This window comes from Oryza sativa, chromosome 5, assembly GCF_034140825.1.
Source record: "Oryza sativa Japonica Group chromosome 5, ASM3414082v1".
Taxonomy (NCBI): domain Eukaryota; kingdom Viridiplantae; phylum Streptophyta; class Magnoliopsida; order Poales; family Poaceae; genus Oryza; species Oryza sativa.
This window is the reverse complement of record NC_089039.1, coordinates 6468492-6481443: the sequence shown is the minus strand read 5'-3', so window position 1 is coordinate 6481443 and position 12952 is coordinate 6468492. Positions and strand designations below refer to the sequence as shown.

Below are 12952 nucleotides of genomic sequence, written 5' to 3'. Positions count from 1 at the left end.
AAGTATCTTTCCAGTTTCTACCTACTTTCCCAAAGCAAGAACTGCAGAGAACAGAGACCAAGAAATAGGCCTGAAATAATTTCCCTAGCAGTTTGCAGGTCGAAGCCCACAAGCTTTTGTGAAAACTTGCCCCAAATTACAAGCTAATGGTGCAATGCCATGAGGTAAATTAACCTGTGCAGTGATGTCACACAAAGGTAGGTAAAATAAGGCAAAAGAATTGATTAAACCCCATGCAATTAATGGTTACAATGTGCAGGTAGGCCAGCCAAGAGGGGAAAGGAGGAAAGTTCAGGAGGAAGAAAAACACCAGGGGCAATATATAGATGGACTCTCTCCACAGCTACCACCACTCCATCTCATCTCATCCTTCCCCAACCATTCTCTTCTCCTTGAACACACCCCTCTCTTCCTCATTATAATCTCTTCTTTGATTAGAGAGGAATTAGCAAACATGCACATATACAAAGAGCAGGAGGCTGAACCATCCACTGGCCTGATGGTAATTGTTTTTCTTGGCTTGGAAACTCCTAAATTTCCTCTTCTCTTTCAGTGTCATTTTGCAAGAGGGTTTGGATTTCTTTTTTAATTGTATGCATATGGGAGCTTTGGGAAAGTAGAAAAGTAGAATCATGGCTGCTAGCTGATGTGTGAGAATAGCTAGATGGCCATGAAGAGGGAGAGATATAGCTAGAGATCTTTAGTCTTTAAGCAAAACAAGAAAAAGAAGAAAAAAAGGTGAAAGAAAGGCACAAGATCAAGGAGATTGATCACCACAGGACCAAAGATCTCTCCTTTTTTTTCCCCTCAAAAAAAGATCTCTCCTTTTTCCTTCGATCTACAAGAATTATACAACTCACAAAAGGGGGCTGTAGTTACATATATTGATTTTTAAGAGAGATGATGGCCATGATGTCTCCAGCACTTCTTGATTTTCTTGCCAAAGATCCATCTTCCGGTCTTGCAATTTCTTGATTATGTTGGCTCATGCTGTGCTGCTAAGTTCTTACATAGAGGACTGAGTCATATCTCTGGAATTATTTTGTGACTCAAATTTAGATGCCAGAGCCAGCACCTGTTGCTTCCCCCGGCTCCGGTGGCTCAGGTGGCTCAGGCTCGGTGGGAGCTGAGAAGATTGGGAGCAGGGGAAAGATTGAGATCAAGCGCATCGAGAACACGACGAACCGTCAAGTGACCTTCTGCAAGCGCCGCAGCGGGCTACTCAAGAAGGCGTATGAGCTCTCCGTGCTCTGCGATGCCGAGGTCGCCCTCGTCGTCTTCTCCAGCCGTGGCCGCCTCTACGAGTACTCCAACAACAGGTACTGCATTCCTCTTCCTCTCTTCAGCTCTAGAAACCTAAATTAATCCATGTGATATATGTTATCTTGTCCTAATTGGAGCAAGTTAGTTGCTACCTTTTCTTGTGACAAGGAGGAGGCATATATATGGTGATGTGCGTCCATCTCACCTTCTTTTCTGTTACTACATATATGTGCTTCAGTTAATTAACTGTCTTGTTGTTACTTCTGTGCTTTCTTGGGGGTAGTAGCAACTAGCAAGTGAGAAAGAAATTGCAGGAGTTTCTTTGTGTGTGTGTGATGATCTGTGTGCTTGCTGATGTGGTGTGCACATTTCTGGTTTCTTTTGTGTTTCCTGTGAGGTGAGCTAGATGTGTAGATAGATTCAGCACAATGCATACTTTGTGAAGCAAGCATGAGCATGTACATGCATTCTTGTGAGCTTTTCTTGTGTGTGATGGGTGTCTGTGACTGTGTGTCTGTGTGTGTTGCTTTGGCTTGGTGGTCCTGTTCTTTTATTGCTCCATTTATGTTCTTTCCTTTCTCTACCTCTGTCTGTGTGATGAGGCTTGCTTAGATCCTTAATACCTCACTGCATATAGCGATCATATATTATATTTTCTCTATTGGCTATGCATGTGTGCAGTAACTTGTAACTACTAGTAACTAGTATGCAAGATTGTGGGCATGTGAGGTTTGATGTTTTTTTTTTCAGAGGTAAAAAGTGGTGTACACGAGTGATGCACACATTGATCATTCATGATTCTTTTGCATCATCTTCTTCAATTGGAGGTTAGTTAGGGTTAGGGTTTCATCACATCCTCCATCTCTCTCTCTCTCTCTCTGCAGAGTGCTGTAGATGTTACTGTTTTCACTAGTCATTTCTCTGTTCATTTACAGCCATGTGTGGTTTCCTGTATTAACAGGATGCCCCATCACGAGTGCTCTGGGCCCCTAGCTACCTATCCTCTCTGACACCGGCACTGTACTTCTCATGAGGTACCGAACACAGTGAAGTCAGCAGTAAATAGGAAAAACAGTGCATGAATTACCCTTTTTTTTCTCCATCTATAAGGTTTGGACTTTCATATGTATTTTTGTTACTACCTAAGGTTTACAGATTAGTAATTTGTGCAATATTTTTAGTAGAGAATCTTAAGGATTTGTTGTGCTTCTTTTTCCTTGTGCGATTACAGAAGAAATACACGCACACATGACACCACACACGCAGACCACACTCACACAAGTGTGTGCTTAGTTATGCCTATAGTTGTTCAGCCAAGAAAGGATAAAGAGTAATTTATACTATATAATCAGGATGTATGCCATGATAATACCCTTATGTTCTAAATCCTAATCCCATGTGAAAAAAAATTATGAAATGTGTGATCCCCTGTGAGTCTGTGACTACACATGAATGAACTACTAGTAGTAGAGATGAGTAACTAGTACTAGTAGCAAAAAGATCTAGAAAAAAACTCTAAACTAGATCATGTATGATTTGTCCTTCATTTTTAAAATTACGTTTTAATAACCCGTCTTGGTTAAGAAAAAATATCTTTACTTAAACAATTAAACTTCATACTCCAAATGTTAATACCCTGCACAACACTATCTAGCTTAGACTCTAGTATCATATATATATATATATATATATATATATATATATATATATAGTAAATTTGTTATATATATACTCCTGTATTATCTTGTTGGATTACGACGGACTGGTCAATACGTACGATAGAGATATTTTTTGTGCATTTCTTAAAAGTGATTTATAGGACTCCCATTAATTTAACAGTGAATTTTCCTTGTTTTGATCTATTGAGTAATAAAAAAATTGGTTTAACAATTGACGACTTGTTTGGACAAGAAGCAAATTCTTTGCACAGCAGCAGCAGACAAACACACTCTCTCAGTACGTGTGCGTGAGGCTGCAAGTGTAAAACTGTACACTGTACTGTGCAGAAGCAAAAATTAACCAATGGCACGGTCAGTAGAATACGTACAAATGGCAGCGTTTGCATCGGGAGACTACAAAGAGAAAAAGGCTGGTTTACCCGGTCAGAATGGTTAAGGTCCCTGTCTGCCTGGCTGGCTGGCTAGGTTGGACCGTAGCTGCTTCTCTCTCTTGCATTGGCTCTCTCTTTCTCTCTCTATAAGCCATTGGTCACTTGGGTACTCATATGATTCACTGTTTGCAGCCAGCCAATCATGATCATGCTGGCTATGTTTAGATCCAAACTTTAGATTTAAATTTCTAACTTTTTCCATCATATCGACCTGTCATACACACATAACTTTTCAGTCACATCGTACCAATTTTAATCCAAACTTTCAACTTTGGAAGGAACTAAACACAGCCGCTGTTGTCAATAGGATGCTCGAAGATATTAAGGTTTTGTAATTCGTTGGTAAACATTACTACAAGACAATGCTAATAAAATATTCATTTAGGAAGAATTTTAGAGAAGTGTTGCTACTTGTTCACACATGCTCCATGTTAATTTGTTCCAATGAGCTTGCATCTTTGTATTTTTCTTTAAAAAATAAATTGTTAAGAAAATCATTGTTGGTCAAATTTGCTTGGACCATGATTTCTTCACATGTTTTTTCTTGTTTAAAAATGTATCCAATAATACCGTTCCTATGTGTGTGAGAGATAGACAGAAGCTGACTTGCATTGCTTTTATATTGGCTCTTGGGAATAGTTACTTGGCACTATTATACGTATGTGACGTGACATTTGCTCTGATCTTGCCTTTGAGAATTCATGTTTGGTCTTGACGAGGAAAGGGAAATGATATGATAGTTTTCTTGGTTAGATTTTTGTATGGCACTTTATTGCTTATGGGCATGCCTGAGATTGACAAAGTGACAAAGTGTTGGAGTACGAAATGTGGCCAAATGATCTTGTCTGTCAATTTTCAGCAGGAGTACGTCTTTCTATAGGAACTTTGTGATATCCTCTTTGGTTTGTACTCTGTAGTAGTCTCGATCAGATAGGGGTGTAAATGATTAACCCGTGACCTCACTCATAAGTAAATATATAAAATAAGTTACTTATATGTCAAAATAAGCTGTTTATTTTATTGACTTATAAGTAGGTTTGTGGTTAGCCACTAAGTACACCCTTAATCTAGGACAATATCAAAGGAAAATTAGTTACACATATTTTGTACTATTTCAATTAGATGATGAACGTATATATACTTTGCGTATAGTAGTAGTTTTTCTTGTATCAAGAGAGGAAAGGACGTTACTCTGAGTCCTTTCTTGAAACGTGTACAAGATCTATGATCAAGGCATATATGCATAGTTTTTATGTTGTTAGTAGAAAAAAATGGCTAAGTAATTTTGCAAAATTTTTTTTGGCTAAAATAATGAAGACAACTAGAAAGGTAGCCCGCGCACATGCGCGGGCATCTTCTCGTATAATGTGAATGAAATTTTATTATGAATATTTATATGCAGGTGGCTTTTTATTAAAATTTCTTGTATTATATTCTAAACTAAAATTAAACTTATTTTGTGTGCTTTGAAAGCTTTTTCTATTTTTATAATTACCCTTGCAACATATAAATTCTAAAATAAAATTACTTGAGATCATGTGGTTTTGAATTGATGAGAAACTATTGTGTCGAAACAATGGAGGTGGTTCCTATGATAAAATTTAGGGTATTTTAAATCGCCAAAAGGATAGCTTACAACCTCAAAACAAATTCAATAATATCATTTTTTTTGTTTGATTGTATTTTAATATATATATATATATATATATATATATATATATATATATATATATATATATATATATATATATATATATATATATATATATATATATATATATATATATATATATATATATATATAATATATTCATTCTAACCGTCCTTGTAAAATGTTTGAATTTTTCTATCAAGTATTGGTTTTAAATCCAACAAAATTTGTTCAATTTTCAATTTATTTCATGCCCATTTTTATTTTTTTTCTTTTGGATAGTTTTATTCTATGAATCATCCTTGAAATGATTTGATCTTTGCAATTTGGGACAAAAATATCAGAACACATAACCTAGTATGGGGTAAAGGTATACGTTCTAAATTTTCTCTCCTGAAATATAAAAGTAATGGTCATAATGTATTTAGCGAATCATCACTAAAGTGTATTGTCTTATAACAAATACATGTTTCTAGATTGTTCTACGTCAAGACTTTACAATGTACTGTAGCAAGCTTAATAAAAATAAATAAAAAAAGGACATGGTCATTAATTCCTATATGGAACTGACTTGATTTATTGCTAAAGCCACTGCAAGGTTGTTCCACGGTTAAAATCCTTAGGTACAACCCACATGCTTATCGATATGATGTTCAACCAACCACACCTTCATTTTCACCCTATTGTCTATATTGCTAGATGAATACCTGCTATGATTAGTGACTTCGTAGATCATATGTGTAATTCGGACGCTATGATCATCTTTCTTAAAAATATTTATCTATGTACTAAAAACATTATTTTGAAAGTATCAAGGTCAATTTGTATAGGCATGTTAAGAGAAATTAATTAAGTTGGCAGAAAGTCTTTAGATGCCTAACATGATATAAGTAATAAATGGAGGTCCATTTGTGTTTTTTTCCCATATAGATAATTTTAATTTTAATTGTCAAGGAGATAAAAAATAGAGAGAAAAGAATGGCGCACGCTGTACATGGGCAGGGAGGGAGGGAGGGAGGTTTGGGATGTTTTTCTAAATGATTAATCTAACAGACTAAAATAATGTGTCAGATGTTTATGTCGAAACCGATGGTCGGATGTTTTGTTTTCTTGTCAGAATTTTATTAGGATTTTATTTGATTTAAGAGAATAACATAATATCTTAAGAGCATTTATAAGATGTGTAATCGACTTTTAACACCGTATGCCGCAAAGGAGGGAGGGAAGAAGGTTTAGGGTGTTCTTTTTTTTTTAAAAAAAAAGATCTAATGACCTAATATAATGTGTCAATTAATCCATTGAAAAAATGTGTCCATCGATTTATGTCATATCTAATGGTTGGGTTTTTTTTTTCCAAAATTTCTAAGATTTTTCTCTAATTTAAGAATGCCATATAATAGCTTAGAGGCATTAATAATATATTTAATGGATTTTAACACCGTACGGGGATGGGGAGGGAGGGAGGAAGAGAGGTTTGGGTTTTTTCTTATTAAAAAACTAACAAATCGATAGCCAAATGTTTTGTTGTTTTTTTAATATTTTCTAGTATTTTATTTAATTTAATAGCACCACGTGGCAGTTTAGAGGCATTTGTAGGATATTTAGAGTTACAGAGCGAGAGTGCTAGACCTAATAGGTGGAGGTCTCTTTGTGATTTTTTTAATGTAAAAATAATTTTGATTATAATTTCTCATGAACATAGCTCGTTGGTACGTACGTGACGGGAGGTTCGGAATGCGTGCTTTTTTTTAAGAAAAAAATCTAACCTTCTAATATAAAAATAATAGATCACCGATTTAAATAAAAATCGATGGTTGGATTAGAGTGCCACTTGGCGACCTAGGAGCGTTCGTAAGGTACCACTTGGCGAATTAAAAGTATTTTTAAGATATTTAATGAACTTTTATATATAATTATCTTTTTCTTGAAAATTCTAAGAAGTATGTGATATAGTAGCTTAGAGGTGTTCATAAAATGTTTAATGGATTTTAACACCGCATAGGGGTGGGGAGGGAGGGAGAGAGGTTGTGTTTTTTTTCTTATTAAAAAACTAACAAATCGATAGCCAAATGTTTTGTTCTTTTTTTTAAAGATTTTCTAGCATTTTATTTAATTTAATAGCACCACGTAGTAGTTCAGAGGCATTTGTAGAATATTTAGAGTCAAAGAGCGAGAGCTGCTAGACCTAATAGGTGGAGGTCTCTTTGTGATTTTTGAATGTAAAAATAATTTTGATTATGATTTCTCATGAACATAGCTCGTTGGTACGTACGTGACGGGAGGTTTGGAATGCGTGCTTTTTTTAAAAAAATCTAACCTTCTAATATAAAAATAATGGATCACCGATTTAAATAAAAATCGATGATTGGATTAGAGTGCACTTGACGACCTAGGAGTGTTTGTAAGGTACCACTTGACGAATTAAAAGTATTTGTAAGATGTTTAATGAACTTTTATTATATAATTGTCTTTTTTTGAAATTTAAGATTTTATTTAATTTAAGTATGTGATATAGTAGCTTAGAGGTGTTTACAAAATGTTTAATAGATTTTAACACTGCACAGGGGTGGAGAGGGAGGGACAGAGGTTTGGGATTTTTTAATTAAAAAATCTAACAACTTAAATCCATCAATTTAAGTAGAAATCGATGGTCCATCGTTTTGTATTTTTTAAGATTTTTTAATACTTTCTCTAATAATTTAATAGTACCACGTAGCGATTTAGAAATAGGGAGAGCTGCTAGTCCTAGTAGTTGGTCTATTTGTGTTTTTTTACCTGTAAAAGTATTTTTGTTTTTATTTTCTCATTAAACAGAAAATAACACATGAATGAAAATATGGAAAGACAAAAGGGAAGTACGTACAGTACATACGCACGTACGTTCGGCGTTACGTACGTTGGTTTCTTTTTTCTTTATAAATAAAATAGATCTAACTAAATCCAACCATCCAAAACAATGGGTCTACCAACATAAGTAAAAATAGATGGTCAGATTTTTCTTATTTATTATGGTGCCACTTGGCGATTTGAGAGTGTTTATAGGGTGTCACTTGGCGGTTTGAGAGCGTTTATAGGAAATTTAATGGACTTTTTAGTATATAATAGATAGATAGATAAAGTGGAACTCTTAGGTTATATGGTTTCCTAGTGTTCATAATAGCAAAGACATTAGCTATTTGGTAAATCCATAGAATACTGATAATAACTTATTAGTACCAATTACAATGACTTCAGATCAGACTTTTAAGTCCTGTTATAGCTATTTATATATGCAGCTACTCCCTCCAGTTTTATAATTCTTAACGTTTTTGACAGTGGCACGAACTTCAAATTATATCTTTGACATTGTTTTTCTACTATAATATATACAATAAATAAATGTATGTTTTACTTTTATTGTAGAACTTTGAAAGACAAATTCATATATGTTTTTCTTGTTGTTTTAAACTAAATACTTTTTAAAGTTATTGATAGTCAAAGTTACAAAAGTTAAACCTTGTCCAAAATGTCAAGAACTGTAGAACCAAGGGAGTACAATTTAAGCAGCTATTTTCAGAGAATTCCTTATGCTTACATGTATGATGTTGATCGATTCCCATAAAAATATTCTGATTACATGAAATCCTAAGGCGCTGGTTAAATCTCACCCCAAAATTTTTCACCCTATCACATCAAACATTTAAACACCTGTATGAAGTATTAAATATAGGCTAAAAAATAACTAATTGCACAGATTACGACTAATTTGCGAGACGAATCTTTTAAGCTTAATTTCTACATGATTTGACAATATGGTGCTACAGTAAATATTTGCTAATGATGGATTAATTTGGCTTAATAAATTCGTCTCGCAGTTTATAGGCGGATTCTATAATTTATTTTGTTATTAGACTACGTTTAATACTTCAAATGTGTGTCCGTATATCCGATGTGACACGTCAAAACTTTACACCCCTGAATCTAAACACCCCCGAACAGAACATATTTATTTCTCATATAATTTGAAAAAAATCATAAATCACATCTGAGCATGCAATACATGTATGGCTACTGGGCCTCTATGGCTCTATAGAGTTGAGAAAAGATGTCCTCGGTAAAGCGCAACAACTGTAGCAGGTAGAATGACTTGTGATGTAAAATTTGTACTAGACTCCTGTTCAGACTTTTTCAACCTCTCCCCGGACCGGTGGATTTGGCATTGTTCTTGGAGACAAACAGATGAACACAACAATGGTATATACAGTACAGTGTTTGTACAGTACTATGACACTCAATCTTACTGGCTTCCTGATCTTTTTGCAAATTTTATTAGCAATGACTATATGAAAGTTAGGGGGTGTTTGGATCCAGGGACTAAACTTTAGTCCCTATCACATCGGTTATTTGACACTAATTTGAAGCATTAAACATAAACTACTTACGAAACTAATTATATAAATGAGAGCTAATTCGCGAGACAATTTTTTTAAGCCTAATTAATCCATAATTAGCACATATTTACTGTACTATCACATAGGCTAATCATGGATTAATTAGGCTCAATAGATTCGTCTCGTGAATTAGTCCAGGGCTATGAAAGGAGTTTTGTCATTTGTCTACGTACGTTTAATACTTTTAATTAGTGTCCATACATCCAATGAGATATATATGGACTAAAAATTTTTAGCTCCATCCAAACAGCCCCTCAGAGTGACATTTTTTTACAACCAAACAATGCTTTAGATTAAACATTAAATAAGATCATGCCACAGTTGTTTTATTGTTTAGAAAATGAAAGGTGGCCCAAACTGCCACTAACTCCCCTTTTTTTTTTGTTGATATCCTTCAGGAAAAACCCCATGTTAGTTTGAAGATTTGAACTTAGACATATGTATAATTGGTGAAAAAAAAAAATTCTAGAAGAAACTTCTATACCGTGGCCAAAACTTCGTAGTTATTCTTACTTCCATGGACGTATGTGTGCAAGTAAACTAACTATTTATGTGTGCTACTATGCACAAATGCAGCGTGAAGGAAACTATTGAGAGGTACAAGAAAGCCAACAGTGACACCTCCAACGCCAGTACAGTTGCAGAGATCAATGCCCAGGTAACATCATCTGAATTCTCAAACAAAAAAAAATCATCTGTCAGTACAAATGCAGCATGCAGTAGTTTTCTCTGGAGCTTTTATCATTCAGCAACAATGCAACATTCCTTGTAATTAACCAATGGTTTCTATGCTGTAAAAAATGAGTTCTCTGACCAAAATCTTCAGATTGGACATCCTGAATAGAAGCTACAGTGCTTTACACAATGGAAATTCCAGTGATGCTATATATATAGTAGTAGTATATAGTTTTGACCAACAGACATACTCCTATCTGTGTTTGTCCACTGGACAAAGTTCTTCATGATTCCATGCTTGAAAATTGAAATGGCTCACTGCATGTTTTTGGCACTTTTGTCATTCATTCATGCATATGCATGCATGCAGGTTGATTACACAGTTTAATATGGTATGATTTGATGATGCACATTTGAACAAAATAAACATGAAGAGTCAAACATTCCAGTTAGCAAACTGACACAACTTGTCATGATTTTAACTACCAGTACTAAAAAAAAAATCAAATTACAAACTTGCAGCACTACCAGCAGGAAGCTGCTAAGCTGAAGCAACAGATCACCAACCTGCAGAACTCCAACAGGTTCATTATTTCACTCAGCTGCTTAGAATTTTTTTCAACTTGACAAAGTAGTTCATCTGGTTATAACTAAATTCTCCATTAATTAATGAATTAGGACCCTAGTAGGTGATAATATCACCACCATGAACCACAGAGAACTTAAGCAGCTGGAAGGCAGACTGGACAAAGGCCTAGGAAAGATTAGAGCACGGAAGGTATATTAATTGTGTGCTACATTTACATAGAATTCCAAGTTGAAAAGGGCATATTGTTAATTAATTCATCTAATTTGATAAGCATTCCATATCCTGCAGAACGAATTGCTGTGTGCTGAAATTGAGTATATGCAGAGAAGGGTAAATACTATCAGCAAAATACCACTGTTTTCTTTCTTGCAAAATTATTTGGTCTAGTTAATTGACATCATAAGATAACAGCACGAGTATAATCTTTTCAGGAAACGGAGCTGCAGAATGACAACATGTACTTAAAGAGCAAAGTAAGTATTCTGTTCTACATTGCAAAAAAAAAAGAATGAGATTCGCTTTCAAAAAGAGATTAACCTAGCTACATGGTAAATCTGAATTGAAGTTACTGAAATAACCTACATATATAGCAAATCATACCTAATTGACTGAAATTCTACGTCATCATACTAATTAATTATAATTATTATTGTGAAGGTTGCTGAGAGTGAAAGAGGACTGCAAACAGTGAACATGATGGGTTCAGCATCTACGAGCGAGTACGTGCAAAATATGATCCATTATGATCCAAGAAACTTCCTGCAATTCAACATCATGCATCAGCCTCAGTATTATCCTGAACAGGAGGACCGAAAGGCCTTTATGTCAGGTAAAAAATATTCTCAGTGTAACATAGTCAGAGTTCATAGTTCAACAAATGAAATTTGAATGTTCATTACCTTCTCATTGTAAGCATCTGAGTCGTAGTTAGAGACATCAAGTTTTTCAAAATAAAAAAATAAAAAATAATGAAGAGTTTTCTTGGGAGGATTATATTGCAGGGTCAGAAATGTGTAGGGCTTATCTCACATTCTAGGTATTGTTTGGATTTGCTTGCAACCATAAGAATTATAACTCAAATTTCCCTTGCATCAAATTATAGAAGGAATTCGGAGGCATAAGTTATAGACAAATAATGTGGTCGAGACAAGTTTGTGCAAGTACGTTCAGATGCAACGCGTAACTAATTTTGTTTTACTGTTTACATTCCTTGCACTTGCAGATGAAAGATAAATATGGATCCGTATCATGCAACTATCTCAATCATGCATGTGCCTTCTTCAAGGAGACTGATCAGTTAGATATTACACTGTGTCAGTAGAACTTTTATGTGTGAACTCTTGTATGCATGAATAATTAACTTTATCCCATAATTCAGGCTTGGCACTATCAAGGTGATGTACCTAAGTATTGGTTCAACCTGTGAAATTAAAATACTTCATACCCTTCCTATGTTTATATATGAAATATTGGTGATAATATCTTGTGTATACATATAAGTGCTGTTTCGTTAGCTGCGGTTTTTTCAGGAATCACTTCGAACTCTGAACTCACGCTCTCTGAATTTGCTCGTTCTGACTCTTTTCTTTTCAGACGTAAACAGTAAACTGAAGAAATTAACCGAAAACAGAAAGAACAGGGCAAGGCATGGTGTTGTGTTGAGCTCGTTTTCAGTATTTTCTTCTCTTTTTAATTCAAACCCAAAACTTGGCTCTTACATGAAATTATATTGGTGGCCTACAAAAGCACCAGTTCATCAACTTCATGCCATCCCATGATCGGGCAAAGACGCGAAGAAGCAAAGACGAAGAATAATCACTGCCTCGATCATTGTTTCTGGCGTTAGGGGTGGGCAGAATAAGACCGAACCGAAAAAACCGAGACCGAAAAATTCGGTCTGTAATTCGGTCTCAACTACTAAAAGACCGAAATATGTTCGGTTTATTCGGTCATGGGCCTCAATTAACCGATTTGACCGAAATAACCGAATTAGGCCCAATAGATCTAGTTGGCCCAATAAGCCCACTAATAAAAACCCTAGGGGCAGGTGCGTCACAGGCATCGACGCATCATTTCATCCCCATCCATCCTGGAGCGGCGCCGTCCCGACTCCCGTCTCCATCCCATCCGCGTCCTCCTTCGCTCCATCGCCGGGCGCCGCTTCCGCCTCCAGTCGGTGCGCCGCCTCCACCGCCGGGCGCCGTCTCCAGCCGGCACACCGCCACCTCCACCGC

At 35.4% G+C, this 12952-nt stretch overlaps 1 protein-coding gene across 2 annotated transcripts; it reads left to right on the top strand.

Annotated features, from left to right (window-relative positions):
* Nucleotides 1–12209, top strand: LOC4338067 (MADS-box transcription factor 58-like). Of its 2 annotated transcripts, none has more exons than NM_001420258.1 (10): nt 1–164; nt 260–502; nt 1060–1319; nt 10031–10112; nt 10652–10713; nt 10808–10907; nt 11007–11048; nt 11150–11191; nt 11376–11437; nt 11941–12209. In NM_001420258.1, exons 2-10 carry the CDS (start codon nt 455–457, stop codon nt 11942–11944), a joined length of 702 nt encoding a protein of 233 aa, NP_001407187.1. In that variant the 5' UTR covers nt 1–164; nt 260–454; the 3' UTR covers nt 11945–12209. The 2 variants fall into 2 exon arrangements, with proteins under 2 accessions (NP_001407187.1, NP_001407188.1); NM_001420259.1 differs by having other exon boundaries at nt 11376–11547.
* The last annotated feature ends 743 nt before the right edge of the window (nt 12210–12952 follow it).

Excerpts from the sequence above, each read along its gene's own strand:
- LOC4338067 (NM_001420259.1), top strand. The coding sequence starts at position 455 with ATGCACATATACAAAGAGCAGGAGGCTGAACCATCCACTGGCCTGATG. Across the intron at positions 10,714-10,807 it reads AACCTGCAGAACTCCAACAG|GACCCTAGTAGGTGATAATA; the intron begins GTTCATTATTTC and ends TTAATGAATTAG. Across the intron at positions 11,049-11,149 it reads TTGAGTATATGCAGAGAAGG|GAAACGGAGCTGCAGAATGA; the intron begins GTAAATACTATC and ends TAATCTTTTCAG.